The sequence below is a fragment of the Gallinula chloropus genome (assembly GCF_964237585.1).
Source record: "Gallinula chloropus genome assembly, chromosome: 18".
NCBI lineage: Eukaryota > Metazoa > Chordata > Aves > Gruiformes > Rallidae > Gallinula > Gallinula chloropus.
In genome coordinates, this window is record NC_140103.1 from 10,239,395 (window position 1) to 10,259,102 (window position 19,708).

At 56.1% G+C, this 19,708-nt stretch overlaps 1 protein-coding gene across 1 annotated transcript in view; it reads right to left on the reverse strand.

The window, feature by feature from the left end:
- Nucleotides 1-18,239: 18,239 nt before the first annotated feature.
- Nucleotides 18,240-19,708, reverse strand: part of ARRDC1 (arrestin domain containing 1) — a gene marked incomplete at its 5' end in the record, with an annotated part of 35,807 nt that continues 34,338 nt past the window's right edge. The window contains 2 exons of the mRNA XM_084272480.1: nt 18,240-18,378; nt 19,292-19,703. Of these exons, the coding sequence (XP_084128606.1) occupies nt 18,314-18,378; nt 19,292-19,703 (477 nt within the window). The 3' untranslated portion in view covers nt 18,240-18,313. The remainder of the gene's footprint in view (nt 18,379-19,291; nt 19,704-19,708) is intronic.

Here is a 19,708-nt window from a genome sequence, read left to right on the forward strand (position 1 = left end):
ATTGCCTCCATTTAACAAATAGAAAAAGCTTCATGGGAAACAAAATATCAACCAGCCTGTCCCAGGGACAAAGCCTGAAGTGCAGCACAGGCTGCTGACCCCAGCCATGGTGTTCAACTGGGACATCCAAGGGTGGGAGCTTCCAGTCAAGTGGGGGACACTCTCAGCACAAAAGGGACTGAGGGATGTGCTCGGATGAAGAGGCCACCTCACTGTACAGATCCACACCCTCAGGAGACTCAAAGGACTTCCAAACACACAGACCCCAAACCAATCTGAAATAGCAAATTAAGAGACAGCAGAGCACCCTCTCCCCTGCAGATATGCAGGCACTGGCAGCACATGGCTGCACCTTTAAGGCACGCATGCTGCTGACAGCAAGGACGCTGTTGGCAGTACACAAAGCACCACAATGGCAATGCTATGGCAATTAGCAGAATTTCAATTAATTGGCATTTAACAAGACTACCAAGTCGTCTTGGGCGCAGCAGCTTTCCAGCAGGGACAGATTCTAAATCTCATAATCAGACTCTGCCAACCAGCCTTGCTTGGACAGTTCTTTAAATTCTTTTGTTTCAAGTGCTGCCTGCCCCACTGCTCGGGTACCCTGCGAGCAAGCCGCTCGCACTGAAGCTGGTGGCAAAGCCCTCCCCAGCTTCTGAGGTTTTGGATCAGGTCCCAAGACTCTTTTGAATGCAATACTCCCCTTCAGTCTATGCAATCTTCTGTGTGACGGAGGGTGAATGTTGCAAACTCTCCTTGCACTTAAATCCTATTATCTGCCTGCACTAATTCTGCACACAGGGAGGTTGCAGGTCCTCAGCTCTTTGCTCCTGTAGCTCCACACTCACCAGCCCCAGTCAGCCGTGGAGCTGGGCATCTGCTAAGTGAGAGGGGAGAAAGAAAACAAAACCCAGAGATTTACCTTACTTCAACATTCAGCCACACAGTCAGTTTTTCCAGGACTCTCACTATGCACGTGGCACAACACACACTTCAGAAACGCAGGGAAACTAGAAGGTTGGGTTCTGTGCTTGCAAAGCAGCACCAGCTATACTTACAGGGCAATAAAAATTAGCTTAATTAATAATACATCAGCAAGAAAATGTTAATGAGCACCCAGCAGGGAAAAGGACTGCTGTCTAATCTCCTTGCATGGACTCCTTGCTCTGGCAGCAATCAGCAACTGCATCAGCGTTACCATCCCAGTGCAAGCTAAGATACCTGACTCATCAGGGAGTGCATGCAGCAACCATGGGCCTGTGTCACCATTTACATTTCTCTCTAAAAGCAGCCATTGTTGCATCAGGAACAGCTCTTGGCAGCTCCACGCCGACTTCCACTTGTGGAGTTTTTGTCATTTAAAGAATTTAGACTATCCCTGTGCATCCAGTGTATAAATACACAGAGTCGAGGGGCCTCCCGCATTCGGCTCTTTGGCCAGAGCTGCAAAACACCCAGCTCTGCTGACAGAGCTGCATCGGCTTCGAGCTGCTGACATAACCATGCTGCTAGATGGCAAGCAGGTTGGGAGGGCAGGAAGCCCTATCAAACCTCCCTGGTCCTGGGAGCCCACCAGGAATATCTGAGCCGCTTCCTCGGGGCCTGCCCATGCTGAGCAAAGAGGCCCACACCCCTGTGCTGCCAGATGTCTGGGGTAGGTGCATTTCAAGGTGGATAATGGAAACCTCCTCTCCCAGCTGTTTTTCCTCCATGGAGGCTGGTTTGGCAGGCGCCAGCACCCCATGAGTAGGAGCCTGGGGCTCGCAGCTGCCAACGCAGCTCTGCCACTGGAGCGCATCCACACTGGCACTCGGCCGCGGCGCATGTTCGTCAAGGGCTTGTGCTGCACGGGGAGGTGGCTTCCTGCAGCCAATGGAGGAGCTGCCGTTTCTGCCTTTCATCAGAAGCCTGGCTGGAAACAAAGGCCTGGTGAAGAAAGGCAAGTTGGCTGGTAAAACTTCCTAGCGCTAGCCAAGCCTCAGACCTGACAAAACACCCTCCTTCCTCACCGCCTCCTGACCTTCTCCTCCGTAGCCAGGCTGCCTCTGGGATCACACCATGTTTAAGCCCACACACTGGATCTCTGTGTCCTATGTCATGGCTGGCAGCAGCCTCGAGCCACAGCTCCAGGACAAACAACAGCAACAGCAATATAACGTGTCCTGTAACTGCATAAAGCCCCAGCTGTCACCCAAGGGCAGGAGATAAATTGTATCTGTAGAACAGCCTCATGAGGACAGTCTAGAGGCATGGGTGTGAGAAGGTACCAAACCACTCAGTTTTTAATAAAGGCTGTAAATGATCAAGACCAATATGGTACTGACATAGGAAAGGTGCTAAACTCTTAGAAAGCCACGAACATAACCATGCCACCAGCACGAAAGGTACTTTCAGTAAGGAAGGAGACTACAAAACTTGCAGGCAAAAAAAAATCCAGAAATACAGGAGTTAGGCACAGAGTGTGACAGAGACCTGGTCTAAAGCTTAAAAAAAAAAAAAAAGGGGGAAACAGAACTTGCAGTGACTAGAAAACACAGTGGAAATAACCAGGACAGAATACGATCCCTCCTCACACTGGCCTTTTCAAACGATGCTCGCTGGAGGCTGTGCTAACCTCTCCCCACTGTAAATTCTCTAAAGTCAAAGCAGATGAATCTTCAGCAAACCTGCACAGTAGCAGTTTGTTTGCTCACTGCTTGCATCTCCCTGGTACAGGAGGAAGTTGATTAAAAGACAGCATGGCTCTTCAACTTCGCCTCTCCCCACATGCTCTGTGAGCTACAGGATCTGGCAAGAGTAAATATTATATCTCATCCAAAGTCTTTAAAGGAACACTCATTTCTCCTCAAAATGTGGTAGAAAAGGTTAACTACTCCAGGTGATGCCTACGAACAGTTATCTTTGCATAGTAAATGTGACATTAAAACATCAATTTTCAAAGGATGCATCCTTAACAGTACTGAAGAATACCCTTCCTAATCCAAAGAACAAAAGGATTTCAAACACACAAAGTTCCTCAACATTTAAAAGTGAGAGCTGAGAAAGCTGTTACAAACAAGTCTGCAGTTAGAAACACCTAATGTCTCGGGTACCAGTTCAGCAGTGGTGCTTTCTGCAAAGCCTTCTGGGTATTGATTTCATCCATCAAATATTAACAACGCTCCTCGATTAATAAAATATTTAGTCTCATACTTCATGTTCTCATAATCCAGAGTTTTATGTTCAAACTTGCAGGCCAACAGGATACTAGATGGACTCACTCAGCCCAGCTCACAGCCCGACTGTTAATGCTTTCATCTCCCCAACACTGATACTCTTTTCTTTACACTGATAGAAGCGCATTTGACAGGGTGTAAATTTGCCAACTACTCCCTTGGACGTAAGAAATACATCAAGCAAGCCTATTTGAATTCCTCAAGTCCCAAAAACACAAGGCCTGGGGAGCTGACACGAGCTGCACAGCACTGCCAGCCTCCAGCACCTTCCCCCAAGTCCCTTCCATGCACCTAAAGCCGAACTCATGGGGAACGAGCTTCAGTCAAGGGCTGTATAAAAACATGCCTTGGGTAACACCCCAGGAACTGAGATAATCAGGAGATGATAAATTAAACTACACAGGAAGAAAGAGGAAAAAATACACGTGGCTTTGCTGGCCAGCTGCTCACACCTGGGCTGAGCTGAGACAACATCAAAACTTCATTGGGTCAGGAGGCACGGAGGGCTTTGAAGGCAAAGGCCTCTGGGCATTCATATTCACCAGACACCCTGGAACATCACCTTTCAACAACCACCTCCTGATCCTGCAGCATGCTTTCAATTCCCAAACCAACAGCTGGATAAAGGATGTAATTTTGAAGCCAGTTAATCCCTTGTAAGTCTTCTGCCATGTGTGTGTTTAATTTCCCACTTCTTGAAACAACAGAATGATTTTTGAGAGACCCTGGCTGTAGTTTCTGGATGCTCTGGGTCAGCTGCACAGAGCATCCCCAACTGAAGTTGGAAAAAATAACGAGGGTGATCTGCCTTCTGGCTTTGAGCCTCTGAGAGAAATTACCTATGAAAACTCCTGAAACCGTAAGGGCCAAAGCATCGACCAGGGAGGAAGGAGGAGGCTGCGATTCACAGGAATCCAGCAGCTCACACTTAAACAGGAAAAGAAGTGAAAGAAAAACACCAACCCCCAACCAAAAACCCAAAACCAAAGTATTTCACAGCACTCTGGGCCATAGTCAAACACATCAGCAGGCCGTGGCCAACAGTCCTGGGGAGACCACAGTTCCCTTTTGCAGTTAACCCACATCTCCACTCCAGTTCTAAAATGGATTCCGAATCTGAAGTGGCACTGAACAGTGCACAGACTTTTCCTCTGAACCCAGCATGCTTCAGTTCAGACACCTGGACCACAGTTCTCTCTCCACAGAGGATGGCTCAAGCCATCAGATCCATCCTGGCTGCCCTCCGCTCCCAGGAGGAATCAGCACCACGTTCCGCTCCTCTCTAGCGATGAGGCAAGCAGAAGCAGGCATGTTTGCCTGCAGCATCACAAGCCTCCTGGACCTGCCTCAAATACTTTGCCACAAATCACAGGTAACAGGCCTGCTGTCTGGTCTTTGGGCACCTCTGTTACCTCCACTCACCTAAATCTGCTCGGCTCACCAGCTCTGTGCTGTTGGGTTTGATGCTGCAGCCACAGCAAGCTCACAACCCTCTCCTACGTCACGTGCTGCCCTAGCAGACCCAAGAAGCTATAACTGCCTGGATTATTTTTATCCCTGTTCACATAATTTTACATTTCCCTGGAACAAACGGGACAAGTCACTTACCTGGCTTTATTTTGAGTTTATCCATGTCAGCTCAGCTATATTTATCTCCTGCCCAGCTGCACCACCTGCAAAGTTCCTCCCTCTCCTGCGTGCGGTCTCTGCAGGATGATGAGCTGTATGCAAACAGAAGTGGACCTGAATTTTCTGCTCTCCTGGGTCCATTCCACTCATCATCTCCATGTCCTGAACTGACACTGCTCACCACTGCCTCCGAGAGTTCTCCCTTGAGGAGGTATCACATTAAAAAGGATGGATTTAGGATTTTGTAACCCACCTCCACGCCTGAGCCAGCCCCTTGGACACACAAGTAGCTCAGCCCTATGCTGTGTCAGCTCACCTTGCTCCACAGCTGCTTTGCAGTGTGTTTCCACAGAGCCAAACTACCTTAAATCTGAACTGGGACTGAGAGCTGGTACAGAGGCAGACAGCAAGACAGGGGTGAAGATCTGGCTGGGCACTAAGGCAACAGGGATCCTCTCGGAAGAACACTTCCTACTTTAAAAGACACTCTGGATGTCCCTGATACTTTGCCTATGCCAGAAAGTTTTAATGAAAAGCACTAAAACCGTTCTATTTTAGAGACAGTGACACCAGCATCAGACACTCTCCTCTGTACAGTTTATTCCAGGTTCTTTCCCAGCGCTCGGCAGCCACCCTCAGCCAGCTGGGCTCCCCGGATTCCCTCCAGCACTCCACCCAGTCACCAGCCAGCACCGGTGTGCCTGCCCACACACTGAGGGGGGACAGGCTCACACAACTTCTCCCTAACCCACCTGAGGCACAGACAGCCAGGTGAGCCTTTCACCAGCGACCTTTGGCTTCTGTGACAGTCAAGGAGGGGAAAATCTCCAGCAAAATTTACCTGGCAGCACTCAGACACCTGGAACCTCTCGCAGTCCTGCACGAAATGCAACCCCCTTTCACCTCCTCTTTTTCTGGGATGCAGTGGGTCAAACCACAGGCATCATGCTCTGCTTCAAGTGCTTTGCTAGGGAAAACAAGGGGAATACAGCTTGCTGCCATCCCCTCCTCAGCCCCACTTGCAGAGCAGAGAGAGGCCATGCAGGCAGCACTGCCCCAGCATCAGGAGGGGAAGAGACAGCTCACAAAACGCCAGGCAAGATAAAGAGCAAGGCCCCAGATTAACGTCTCAGATCAGTGGCAACGCATCAGTATCACTTCCTAATCGTTTGGTATCAGCTGCTCTCACCCACGTTGGGAAGTGTGATACCCCAGGGTACCGGCACATCGCCCCCTGCTAGCGGCACTGAGGGATGCTGATGCCTCCCAGCTGCTCGCCAGGCGAGTGCCCATCCAGCTCTATGTGCCAGCACAGCTCCAATCAGTTCTCCCCCCAGAAAAGCTGTTTGTTTGTTGTTCTCAGTTTTGTTGGGGATTTTGCTGGTAATTGCATCTCTACCTGAGCTTCTGCTGACACAGCTAGGGAGGGGAGAGCAATTTCTTTGCATCTGCGGACAGACAACTAAGTCGGCAAAACTTCTCAGAGGCAGAACCCAGCCTCTGCTTTCAGAAGCAAAAAATAAGCTGCTCTGGTCTGAAATCGCCTCCAAACTAATACAGCTACAGCCACAGCACTGACTTTTATTAGTATGACTATTTCAGCAAAGAAAAATGAAAAGTCATCCTCTCCAGACAGAGTAATTATACTGGGAGAGCTTTTTTCTTAAAAAAAAAAAAAAAAGTACAAACCAGGTCTTTGATTCTGCCTTCACTGACAAAATGTTCTTCCCATGCTTTCTTCAGTCACATTGGCTCAGCCACATTAGTTTAATGCAACTGAAGGGCACTTTTTTAAGGCTTTTTTTTAAAACTTCAGGACTCATCTCTGCCTGTTCTGCAATTATTTCAAGTTTGCCTGCATGGAAGAAAAGGATGAGATCCCGAGCAGCCTTTGCTAGCCTGTGACTTGCTCATGTGAGAATTCATATTAGGAAAGTAAACCACAGAACGGTTTGGGTGGGAAGGGACCCCAGAGCACCCCCCAGTGCTCCCCTGCTATGGGCAGGGCGACCCACACCAGCCCAGGGTGCTCAAAGCCTCATCCAACCTGGCTTTGAGCCTTGCCAGGGATCCAGGGGCAGCTCCAGCTTCTCTGGACACCCTGTGCCAGGACCCCCCACTCTGTGGGCAGGATTTCTGCCTGATATCTAATCTAAACCTCCCCTCTTTCCATTTAAAGCTATTAAATGTTAGCATCCATTTCACACAGCGTGAGGTTTTGTGGCAGGAGGGCAGTGTGCAATTTAAGGAGTTAATAAAGTCACCCTTGTGCCAAAGCCCCTAACTGATACAAGTTATAAACTACTCTACTGGGTTTTTAGTATCAGAGAAGAGAAAAAAACCTCCTTTCTTCATACAAAGATGTAGCTAAAGTGTTGCAAACTGCATTAAGGCTGGTACCCTGAAAGGAATCTAACACAACAGCTGGAAACACACCCCTCCTTCCTGTGTTGGTGCCAGCATAGCGTCAACACACCTCAGTGCCCTAAGGAGCCTGAGGAAAACAGCATCACAACACACGGGCTTCCAGACAGCTCACCACAGAGGAGAGGTGATGGGGCTTAAAATGCAAGAGTTCCTGGTGTAGCTTACTGAAAGAGACTCCGACTTAAAAGCAACGGCCCTGGGAAAGCAAAGCCCTCTCCTCACTTGTGATACCAGCTGGCAGGAGTAAATGAGAGAGGAGGAAGGGCAAGGCAGGCCTGAAAGCAGCGCTGGATTTCACGTCACCTGCAAACCAGAAAGTAGGAGACTGAAGAAATCCTCTACGTGCTGGCTGCTCAAAGGCACTGCTCATTAGGTCCTGGCTTTTCCTATTATCACTCCTGCACTCGGTGGCCTATTACAGCAGCCTCCTTCCAGCCAGGGACCGGTGAATAGGAAGCGCTTTGAGGCGAGTGAATGTTGCCCCTTAATCCGGCAGGGAGTTCATTGAACAGGCGGAGGGGCTGCCTACAGAGCTCCCGGCACCAGCTGGCGGAGGGGATGAGAGCAAGGATCAAAGCCAGGGCAAAGCCTCAGCACCACGAGCCTGATTTGAGGAACTGCTCAGCCTGTTAAAAGTCCTGGCCTTGAAAAAAACGTGGGGAGCTGCTGGGTGCTGAACTTCTCGGAGATCCTGCCTGAGCTGAGGGTGCTGAGCAGTGGGGGGAAATCTGTCCTCTGTGTGGTTTGCACAGCGACTCTTCACTTTAAAGATCAAAGCTGCATCTCCAGGAAAAAAAGAAAAAAAAAAAAAAGATGATGTTACAGATCAGAACAGATAGGAGAGGGGGGGAAAAGGATGAAAAAATGCAGTGTGACTTCTGAGGAGAACCACTTCATTCAAAGCCACACACAAACCTTGCTTCCTGCTTGGCATGCAGGCACCAGCCTTCCCGAGGGTAGCACGAGGCTGAGGAAAAGCATCGCGGCTTGAAGCCTCCCTCCCTTTTCAAGCTCACACCAAACAAGCCTTATAGGAAACACACAGACCAGGCCAGCTGGTTCTCTTTGCTAAGTTGATGAAAACTGGAGAGGCAGCAGCAAATTCAGTGAACCTGCACTATCCTAAACCTGGCCCAGGCAATACAAACTCAATTCCTTAAACTTTCCTCTTCAGCACCACGTTTGCAGTAGGTCTAAAAGAAGTAAAGGCACTAACCACACTGGATATAAAGAAGTAAAGGCACCAACCACGCTGGATGTAAGAAACCTACTAAAGAAAACCAGCAGCAAAACCAGTCTACTCTGCAGCTATGTGGTTACTACATCTGGTGACTGCAGCATGGCCACTTACCTGGCAGCTCAGCCCAATGCACTGAGTTTACTTGGGGCAGCCTCAGAGTAAAGTAGCCAGAAGAGAACAAGCTCCGAAGTGTAGAGCTCAGGAGACACGAAGATCTTGGTGCTAAAGATTCTCCCTCACTTGCCAACTCTGCAAGAAGCTATTTTATATGGGAAACTTTTGGCTTGAGTGAACTGACTGCCAACAACTTTGTCTGCAGAGGCGTTGTGGACACTCCCTGGAGACACACAGCACTCCTCCAACCCGCCTGCTCCCACCCAGCTCTTGCTCACAGCAGACACCTCTTCCTAGGAACACACACCTCTGTGCCTCTCTTGGCCAAGGGAAAAAATACCTCATTGTTGCTTCATCCTGCACATGGCAGAACACCACAGCTGTGGGATGTTGGTCCTTGCTCTGCCCCACCAGCCTTGGGGAAGCAAGGAGCATCCCCTCCAGTCTCTGAATTCCAGCCTGATTTATACCAACTTCCTCACCTCTGGCCTCAGAGGGGTATAAGCAGAAGCAGATCTGGCCTCACATTTAACTGAGTTTAGGGGGGAGGGGAGGAATTAAACTCCAAACAAGCCACCATTCCCTCCCCATAATCCACAGCAACTTCTGTGGACATTAAGCCTGATTCTAAGAGCAACCTTTCTTAACACTCTGCACCCAGAGCAGACCAGCCAGGACTCCTGGGAGACACTTCCCAAGTAAAAGGTGTGTATCTAGTGCTAGGACTACCCTGTGCATGGAGTTGGTGAGTTGTGAGCCAACTCCTGCCCCACTTACAGCTGTGCCAGCCTCCTGGAAGCAATCACATCTGAAGGCAAAACCAGACCAAGGAGTCACAGCAGCGCTGAGGGCTGGTCCCTCCATCCCATGCAGGATTAGCACCTGATCCTCTTCAAAAGCACAGGGGAAGGGCAGCAGGGCCAGGCCTGGAGATGCCGTTGTGCTGGGACAGAGGACGTAAGCAAAGCCTCTGACAAAACTGCCAGTGAAGATGAGCAGAGTCTCACCCAGGCAATCACCCGGAGCTGTCCCTGTGGCACTTGGAGAGCCGCTGTTGCCCCCTGCATGGCTGTGCCACAGCCTTCACCCCACGCAGGGCAGAGGCTCCCAGCCGCCACACGACCCCCAGCACGGGCTGCGTCAGGCCGGAGCCCGGGGAGGGCCGCGGCAGAGCCGCTGCTCCTGAAGGGCAGGGGGCGAGCGGGCCGGGGGTGCCGAGCGGAGGCCGCACCTGCCTGCGAGCACCGGGCATCCCGCTCGCCTCCCGCCGCCGCCACCGGCTGTCACGCCGCGTGTAGCATCCCCGCACCGCCCCGTGCACAGGCTGCGGGGGCGAGTTTATAACCCGACACAACCGGGGAGAAGCTCCCGGGGGGCACTGAGCAGCTCCCCGGCACAGCGGGGGCCCGGCCGGGGCTGGGCTGGGCTGCGCTGCCGGGGGAGCCCCGGCTAATGACAGCTCATTGTCACCGCCGCTGGGGATGCGGGGGGGTTGAGGCCGGCACTGCCCCAGCCCCGTGCCCGCACGGGTACGGGCACCAAGCCCCGCACCGCCGGCTGCCGGGGGGCAGCTGCTGCGGCCCGGCCCCCTCGGCTCGCCGACGAGGGCGGCTTCTGCCGCTCAGTGGAGGCCCGGGGGCGGCGCGGGGCCTCCTCCGGCAGCCGCCCGGCCCCCGCGGAGACCCCGGGGGGGGTGGGGGGGGGGGTTCACTGAGGTAGAACTCGGGGCTTCCCCGTCGGAGGTGGCTCCGCCGCCCCCCCCGCGGCGCTGCCGCGGCCGCCGGTTCCTAGAAAGCGCGAGGCGGCGCAGGCTCGGGCCGCCCCGCGCCCCCTTCGCGCCCGGGCGGGGCGGCGCCGGCTCCTCCCGCCGCGCGGGGCCCGGGGCCCTGCATGCCTCACGCCTGCCCCCGCACGGGCGCGTGCCCGCCGCCCGGGACTCTGCATGGCTCATAGCGGCGGCCCGGCCGGCGGCGCCGCCGCGCCTGGGCGGCCCCGGACTCTGGATGGAGCCGTGCCGGCGCCGCCCCGCGCACCGCCGCACGGGGAGCCCCGGAACGTGGATGACGGCGCCGGCGCTTCCCCCCACCTCCCCCGCCTCCGCCACACGCACTCGCTCCCATTGGGGGGGAACCCCGGAACCTGTATGGCCCATACCACTGACTCACCGCGGAGGGGTGTTACTTATACAGAGTCCCGGGCCCCCCTACACACAATGGCAGCAGCTCCCACATTCTTCCCCTCAGAGGAGTTGGACTGAACCATGGGGCGGCGGGGGCACGGCCCCCCTCCCGGCCTCCGACAGAACCCGCCTGGCCCTGGGCGATACCACTCCACGCTCCCCCATCTTCCTTCCCCCCGCCCGGGTAGATGGACGCCGCCGCTCTCACTCACCTCGGCATCCACTGTGGCCATGGCCGGAGCCCCGGAGCGTAGCCCCGCCCCCTCGGCGGCTCCTCACGCCTTGGCTCCGCCCCTTTCCCCTCATTCTTCTCAATGGAGACGCTCCGCCGGCCACCGCGCGTGCGCACGGCAGCATGGCGGCCTCCGCGGGGCCCCACTGGCCGTACGGCGTCATGGCGGCGCCCGTCAGGAGAGTGCCGTACAGCCGGAGCCGGGATGGGGGTGGGCTGAGGATGGGGTGAGGCGGGGACAGGGGAGGGATGCGGGGACGGGGCTCCCCGCCCGCGGCACCCCCGAAACACGGACTCTGCCGTTAGCGCCGGGAGGCCCTGAGGCAGTAGGCATTTTATCCCCTGTGCTGTGCGGTGCGGGGGGCAGAGCGCCGGCCGGTCCCAAGCGGGGAGGGAACGAGCTTCCCAAACTCTGAGGAGCCCAGAGAAAAACCGTGCGAGAGCCCAGGAAGAGCCGGGGAGCCCCACCGTCCTCCTGCCAAAAGTTTTCCCCCGTGACAACCACCTCCCGTTGTTCCCTCTCCCGCTCTCCCGCTCCCTTGGCACGTCCCGGCTATGGGGGGGCTGCCCCAGCTCCAGGCAGGGATGGAGGTGCGGGGATAGAGGTGCGGGGCGGGACAGAACCGCACGGATCCTGCTCCGGGGGTGCCCGCCAGGCGTCTCCAGGCTCCTCCTGCCCCTCTCGCACCGCAGCGGCTTTCGCCCTGCCCGGGGCCCCACCTGATGCCCGGGCCTGCGAACCCGGGACTGAACGCCATCCGCTCGTACAGCGCCCCAGGGGAGCGGGAGGAGGGGGGAGAGCGGCACCCCCCGGGCTCCCGGCCCGTGCCTGCTCCGGGCGCTGCCCCCGGCGCTCCCACTGGCACCCGGAGCCGCAGGGACGGGCGGACGCTGCTCCCGAGCAGGAGGCCGCGTTCCTCGGAGGGAAACGGGAACCGCCGAGCGCCATGACGTCAAATGTATACATTTATCATCAGCTCAGCTGAGGAACGACGTTCCCTGCCTCGGCACAAGGGCTGACATCCCGCAACCCCGGCCCACACCTCACTGCCCGGGCCGGACACACGGGTCGGTTCCCTTCGCCCAGGGGAACCGCCGGGCCCCGGAGTCGTTCTCCAGAGCCCCAGTGCCGCCCTCACACCCGGGCCCAGACGCACCCCCGAGGCTCCGGGACACCGGAGCGAGCAGCGGTGCCCGCGCAAAACCGGGGACTCGGCCCAAGCCCTGACAACGAAACGAGCCGGGAGCCCAGCGCCGGCCACACGCTCCCGTCCTGTCCCACCGCGCCCCTCCGGGCTGACACCCCCCAGCCCGGGCACTGCCGGAGGGAAGGGGGCGGGGAGCGAGTACCAGTCACCCAACAACCGCTGCCGCCGCCCGGCTCAGCCGCGATCAAAATAAGAGTCCCCGGAGCCGAGGCGGGACCCGCGGCCGGGGGAGGCCCCGCCCGATCCCGTCCCGTCCCATCAGAGCGGCGCCCACCCCGCTGCAGCAGCGGTTCATTCATTAACCTCCCAGAGAATCCCCCTGCGCTGTCAGTGCCGAGTAACATCCCTCTGCCCCCGCCGGACCCAGAGGGGCCCCGGGGTCCCTCTGGCAGCTGGAAGGAGCTGAAGGGGGCGGTGGCAGGGCTGGGTGTCCTTTCCCCCTCGCTCCCCCCCCCCCCCCCCCCCCCCCAGGATGGAGCGGCTGTTCCCCGCGCAAGGAAGAGCCACCGGCACCTCGAAACGGCCCATCGGGAAAGTCAGGGCGCCGGCTCACCCTGGCACATCCCCCTCCCCCGCGCTGGGGATGCTCCGCTTGACGTAGGAGGGAGGGAATCACCTGCCTCCATCCCTGCTCCTGCAACCACCACGCACCCAGAGCCCGGCACCCATAGGGACCCTCGCACCAGGCCGTGGGTCTGGTGGCACCTCTCTCCTTGGCTGTGCCCAGGATGGGTGTGTGGATGTGTCTCGGCTGCAGCCAGGGATGCTGCAGCCCCCGGGCCAAACCTCCCCGGGCCATCAGGAAGGGAAGAGGCTCTCCAAGAAGCAGAAAGACCCGGGAACACACGGAGCCCTCCCTGCCCCCCCCCCCCCCCCCCGCCACGGCTCCCCTCCCGCCCCGAACACCGCAGCTCGGCCCGGTTAGCTGCTCGTGCCGTTAACGCCAGCGGGGCAGGGACCGGCTCTGCCCTGCCACAGAGCCCCGTGTTCCGGAGGCAGCTCCCGTGAGTCCCGAGAGGAGCCGCAGCGCCCCGGACAGGGATGCGGAGCCCCGGACAGGGGTGCGGAGCCCGGGGCAGGAGCCCAGCCCCAAGGAAGCACGGAGCCAGCCAGGAGCTCGGCCGCTGCAGCTCCGGCCCTCCAGCCGGGCTGACATCGCCCTCTCCCGCACGGAGCCGGGCGCGCAGGGCCGGCCCTGCACAGCCCGGGATTCCTGCCAGCAGGAGGAGAAAAACCCAACAGGCCCAGCGCTTCCTCCGGCTGGGAGCCCGCGGCCTGCCCGGGAGCCAGGGGGCGGCCCGGAGCCCGCGGCCTGCCCGGGGGCCAGGGGGCGGCCCGGAGCCCGCGGCCGGCCCGGCCCCGCAGCGCTGCCCACACCCGGCTGTAGGAGCGGCGGCTTCGCCTCACCCTGGGCTCTAAATCAGCTTCGAGGTCCAGCTGCGGAGGCAGGTGCCTCCTCCCAAAGCCAGGAGCCGCTTCTCACCCCCCTCGCCAGGCCCACCCGGCAGATCTCGGGGTGCGGCCTGTGCCTGTCACACACCCGCCCCGTGCAGAGGCACCCAAAAGGGGATCTTTATTTACATATTTCACTTCTTTACATTTGGTGGTTTAAGACCCAGGACAAAAATACTCCCCAGAAGCAGCAGCCGACGTGTAAAACTGCTGGTTCACATTTTACAGCCCAGTAGCAAAGTGACACAGAGCCCTGGGCTGTGCAGGGCCGACACAAACCCTTGTGTCCCAAAGCTGGGAAGAGAACCACAGGAACAAAGGGAACCACAGGAATGGAGAACCACAGGAATAAAGGGTTACAGCCACGGGTATTGGAATGGGAATGGGCACAAAGTTTTGAGGGTTTTTACCCCCTACACCCTCCCAGTGTCTCCTGGAGGGGAGGGATGGGACATTCCTGTTGCAGATAGTTGGAACTACTTAAAAAATACAGAATAAAACCCAAATGCAGCCCAGAACACCCTTGATCTGCTCTGTAGTGCTGGCTTAACAGGAGAACTGCCCAGCAGAAAATATTTATTTGGACAAAACTAGTGAAAGTTCAGCAGAAAGCTGATAAAACCCTGTCTAAGAGAAAGAGCAGCCTTTGGGTCCCCTGTCTCACTTCCCCCATCTCCTGCAGGCAGCGGGACAACGGGCACTGAAGTAAGTGGAGTTTAGTAGGACATCAACAACAGTGAAAAAGCTAAACATAAGGAGGCAGCACATTGTGGAGAGTGAGACAAGAATGAACCCAGGAAGGACAAAAAAGCAGCAGCAGGAAAAAGAAAAGGAAAGAAAAAAAAAGGATAGATGATATTTTTGGGCCTTTTCCATTGAATGCTGAGTTTGGAAACAATTAGCTCACAAGCTTTGCTCACACCCCACTGCATCCCCTCACCACTTCACCCAAAAACAATGGCAAAACCTTTGAGCCGGGTGTTTGAGTTCATTCCTGCACACTGAGGGGTTTTACCCAGAGCTGGATTTGGGGAAAAATGGGCTTTTTGCCTCAGAAAGGGGCGAGGGGTGACCCAGGGCCTATAGGAGCTCCCCGAGACTTTGAGAGGTTGAAGCCAGAGATGCTGCAGAGAAGAGGCAACAGAGGGATTGTCCACTCACACTCTCCAGAGGGGACCATACTCACACCCAAACATGGGGTTTAGTTCCATCACATACCCTGAGTATAGCTTGCATATGAGTGGCTGGGGAAGCTGGGGGTGTTCAGCTTGGAGAAGAGGAGGCTGAGGAGGGAGACCTTATCCCTGCCTACACTGACCTGCCAGGAGGGTGCAGAGAGGTAGGCGATGGTCTCTTCAGCCAGGGGACAGGAGATGGGACAAGGGGAAATGGGCTCAAGCTGCACCAGGGCAGGGGCAGAGCAGATGTGAGGGAAAAGTTCTTCCCTGAAAGAGTTGTGGGGCTGTGGAACAGGCTGCCCAGGGAGGGGGCTGAGTCCCCACCCCTGGGTGTGTTTAACAGCTGAGGTGCTCAGGGATCTGGTTTAGCACAGGACAGGAACGGTTGGACTCGATCTTAAAGGTCTTTTCCAACCTATTGATTCTGTGACACTGAACATACCGTGCTGGCAGAGAGTCTATACTTGCAAGCAGTGCCCTGAGGTGCCAACTGAGGGCAGGTTTAAGAAGAGCTGGACTAACTCCTCCATCCTGCAGCCCTGGCCCATTTCAAAGGGGTCCATGAAATGGGAACAAGGCTCTTTGTGTCGGGCTTCAATTCCCTGCCGCAGTGCTGGGCACAGGCAAGGCAGGGCTGGTTCTTTCTGTCCTCTTGCACAGCAGTGAGGCTGTCCAGACAAACTCCAGGCCATACCCAGCTGCACCCCAGCCACAGCCACCTCAACCTCCCTGTGGGAGCTGGGCAGGCTCAGCCTGAGTATCCAAACCAACAGACCACCATAATGTTTAGCTCCAGCTCCTTCCCACTGCAGGCAGTGGAGATGGACACTCCTCTCCAGCAAAGAACAGAGTGCCCACTGCTTCTTGCTTGGCAAAGGGGGCTCTGTGTGCAGCAAGGGGTACTGAAGGTTTACAGCAAATATGATTTGGGAGAGACAGGGCATGACCAGCTGTGTGAGATGTGGCTCTCTCCTCTTTCCACCACGAGCTGTGCTTCCTCACCAGCCCTTCCAGCCAGACCTTGGCTGCTCCAACTCCATGCTCCTGAAGGGAATCTGCTCTCTCCTTCCTCCCCACCAGCCTACCTCCTCCTCTCCGACACTAAGTCAGACAGCAAAGATCAGTGCTCAAGACCAAACCAAGGCTTTGGCAAGCAGAGCCAGGGATCATAAAATCATGGAATCACAGACTGGTCTGGATTGGAACCCAGGATCACAGAGCACCAACCCCCTGCAACAGGCAGGGCCACCAACCTCCAGGCCTGGAGCTACACAAGGTTGCCCAGTGCCCTATCCAACCTGGCCTTGAACACCCCCAGGGATGGGGCACCCACCCCCTCCCTGGGCAGCCCGTTCCAGCCCCTCACTGCTCTCTCTGTAAAGAACTTCCCCCTAATATCTAATCTAGCCCTTCCCTCCCTCAGCTTCACTCCATCCCCCCTGTCCTGCCAGTCTCTGCCCTTTTAAAGAGCTGATTACGCAGCAGTGCGCTGGGTGCTCTGTGGAGCCGAGCCCATGTGGTACCAAACTCCATCCAGCCACCTGGAACCAGGAGCCCAGCACCACAGCCAGGCTGCACCATGCTGGCATTCCCAGGGCAGAACTGACTTGGCAGAAGTCACCATCACAGTGAGAGCAAAAATAACCCCAACTTGGTTCATTTTGGGGGAGATCAGCACGGTGCCTTCCTGGATTCGGCATGAACAGGCACATGGAGAAGCATCAGAAATGGGTGAAAAAGCACAGTGTTTCTCTTAGAATAATTTATTAAATACAGCATTAAAATTTGTATTTTTGAATTCAATCATTAAAAACAAAACTTTCATCTCATATATATATATATATATATAGGGACAATAACAATCATTCTATCAACATCGGTGCATGTCGTGCCAGCACTGCTCAGAACGGCACCTTTGCTACGCTACCCTCAAAGCAGTTCCACACTTAATAAAAGAAATAAAAACTTAAAAAGCATTTGCAAAGAAAGAGTGCAAAGCAGGGCTTGTCCCCAGCTGCCTGCCAGGGGCATGCAGAGCTAAGAGGAGGAGGAGAAAGAGGAAGAGGAGGAGGCCGCGGTGTTCTGGAAAGGTTTGGTAGATGTTGCCCGCCCAGCCTGAGGCAGCGTGGAGACCAAGTTTGGGAGGTGGGGAAGGTCTGGAGTCCACACTTCCAGCCGTGGCTGGATGCCTGCGGCTCTCAAGTATCTGCTTTGTGGTTTCCTCAGCTTGGGCAGTCAATAGTAAAAAAGCTAAACAAGGGGAAGGGGGAATAAAAAATCAGAGAGTAAAAGAGTTGGTTTGTATCCACCAGCTTCTTCCCCCGACCCTGCCAAGGTCATCGGAGGCTGGAAATGAGGTGCAGCAGTTTGTGTCCCCCTCATTCATTGTCACAGCCTGCCGTGGCTCAAGAGGGGCTCCAGGGACTGGAGCTAAAACCAGTCCCCAGGCCAAGCACCGTCACACGCAGCCTTGGCAGCATGGACCGCTCCTGCGAGAGATGCTGAGCACCAAGGGAGGGTCGTGCCAAGGGCAGGGCTTCCTCAGGCAGGGCCCTCGGGCAGACGCAGAGGTAGCATCACACAGACTTTTGGAACTTGATTGTCATGTAATTCTGGCCTGCCAAAGGCAGCTGGGATGGAGGGGACACCCTGTGAGATGGGACACGGGTGGGTCTAGTCCCCGCCGCTCACAGACTGATCAGCGCTGCTCATCCTGGGCACTGGGGTCTGGCAGCCAGTGAGGCTGGGTCCCTCCCGCCCGGCTTCCCGGAGGAAAGTCACCCTTGCTGGAAAAGGCCAGAGCTGGCTGGTGAGCACCCACGGTGACACCGGGCTCTCCATCCACAGCTCACCAGCTGGTACAGCGGGTACAGCGAGGGCTTGTGCTTTTGGCTTTTTAAAAGTCCCTGACCTTCCCACTCCTGTTTCAGTTACCCTTAGGACCTAAGAGGACCAGGAGGAAGGGCTGTCAAAACCATTTCTGGAGAGCACACGGCCCACAAAAGAGAAGAGTCCACAGAGGCCAGCCTTCACCTACAGCAGAGACACGCCAAGTCAGGAGCGTTTCGGATAAGGCATCGCAGGTGCTTTGACAGTAAAGCAGTTAGTGTTTCCTACAGTACTTAAAAACACAGGCTGCTGCAGAGGGCATCCCTGGGGCAAAACCAGTTCTCCACCAGTTGGTGCAGCAGCAGGAGACAGTTCGGTTTCCCAGACCTCTCCTACACGTGGGCTGCTCTGGCTGCCCTTTTTTTGGTTGTCCCCACCCCCCCTCCCTAGAAAGAGACTTCAAAAGCCCAGGCTGGGATGTGCCATTTACCCCACCAAGCAGCCAGAGAGATAAGAAGACGCCTTGTGCTGTCCCAGACTTTGCAGTAGGCAGGCGAGCCGCGGCGCCCGGGTTGGGCAGCGCCAGCGGGGCTGCAGGCAGGGGGGGCTAGTTGCCGTTGCTGATGCTGGAGTTGGCACTGCTGCAGCTCTGCTCGTAAGACGGCGGCGCCTCTGCGGGGGAAAGAGAGAAGAGGAGTTACAGTGGGTGTTTGGGAGGTTCCCTTCACCCCAGACGATGGAACTCAGTGCTGGGTGAAGCTAACACATACGTAGGCACCCGCTCTCTGGGACCTTGCAGCCCCCTACCAAAACAGATGGGGTCTGTACGTGCACAGGCAGATTTTGAGCTAGCCAGACTCATCCCTGTCCTGATGCCTACAGGGGTTAAAACCAGCACCTGGAAGTCCTATTCCATTCCTCCCCTTCTCTCCTGAGCATCCTCATGTACTCCAACACCTCCGAAACACAGGTGACCCATGCTCTGTGTGCCCCCAGCCAGCGCTGAGGCAACACATCGAGCATCTTGTTATCCCAGTGCTAACAGAGGGGTTTATTTGGGTAGGACACTGCCGGTCCCTGCCACCCCAGCCACCTGGGACAAGCACAGCTCCAGGATTCCAGAGTGCTGGGATTTCCCCAAGCCCTTCCAGCCTGGCCAGCCTCACACTCTCACCCCCACAGGCTGTGTCGTGAGTCCAGCTGCAGGCCTGCTCCAGTCAGACAGAAGATTTTAGTTACATCATTTTCCTGGCTCTGCTCCCACCAGCCTCACCACAAGCCAAGAAGTTTCGCTATCAGTGGGAGGCTGAAAGCTTGTTTAAGCACCAGGAAATCCTCTCACAACGACGCAGGCCAGGCACGGGTGTAGACGTGGGAGTCGACAGCCGGCTTTTCCAGCTGTAAGAGGGGAACTGCTCTGGAGGCTAAGGCAGAGAGAGAGACCTCACCATCCCCTCTGACACCAGCCTGTAGCAGGCTGACACCCCTGCATTCCCACCCAGCTCAGAGCTAGCAAACTCCTGTCACAGGAGCTGTTTGTTAGCACACTGCCAGCCCGTTTCGATCCCAGGAGCGGGCTGCTCACCGTATGGGTATCCCCACGTGCTGTACTCTGGAGGCAGAATGAGTGAGCTGGCTGTGGGGACGGGCACCACGTTCCCCTCGGCGTAGTAAGGGACAGTGGCTCCCGTGGACAGGCAGAGCGTGGGATGGTTTGGGGAGCCCGTCTGCTCCGAGTCCACTCTTATCTCCTGGAAGCTCAGTCCTGGGGCGTAGCTAAACGGCTGCTGCTGGGAATGGCTTTTGGTGGGGATGGAGACATTGTCCATAGGGTGGTAACCGCTGGCAGCCTCCTCTTCCTCCGGCGGGGCACTGGGTACCACTGCAGATGGCATGTGCTGGATGGACCGGGTGGGGCTCAGGGGCACCCTGTTCACAGCAATGTTACCGATATAAATGGGGAGAGTGACCGAAACCTCTGGTGACTTGATGGAAACCTGGA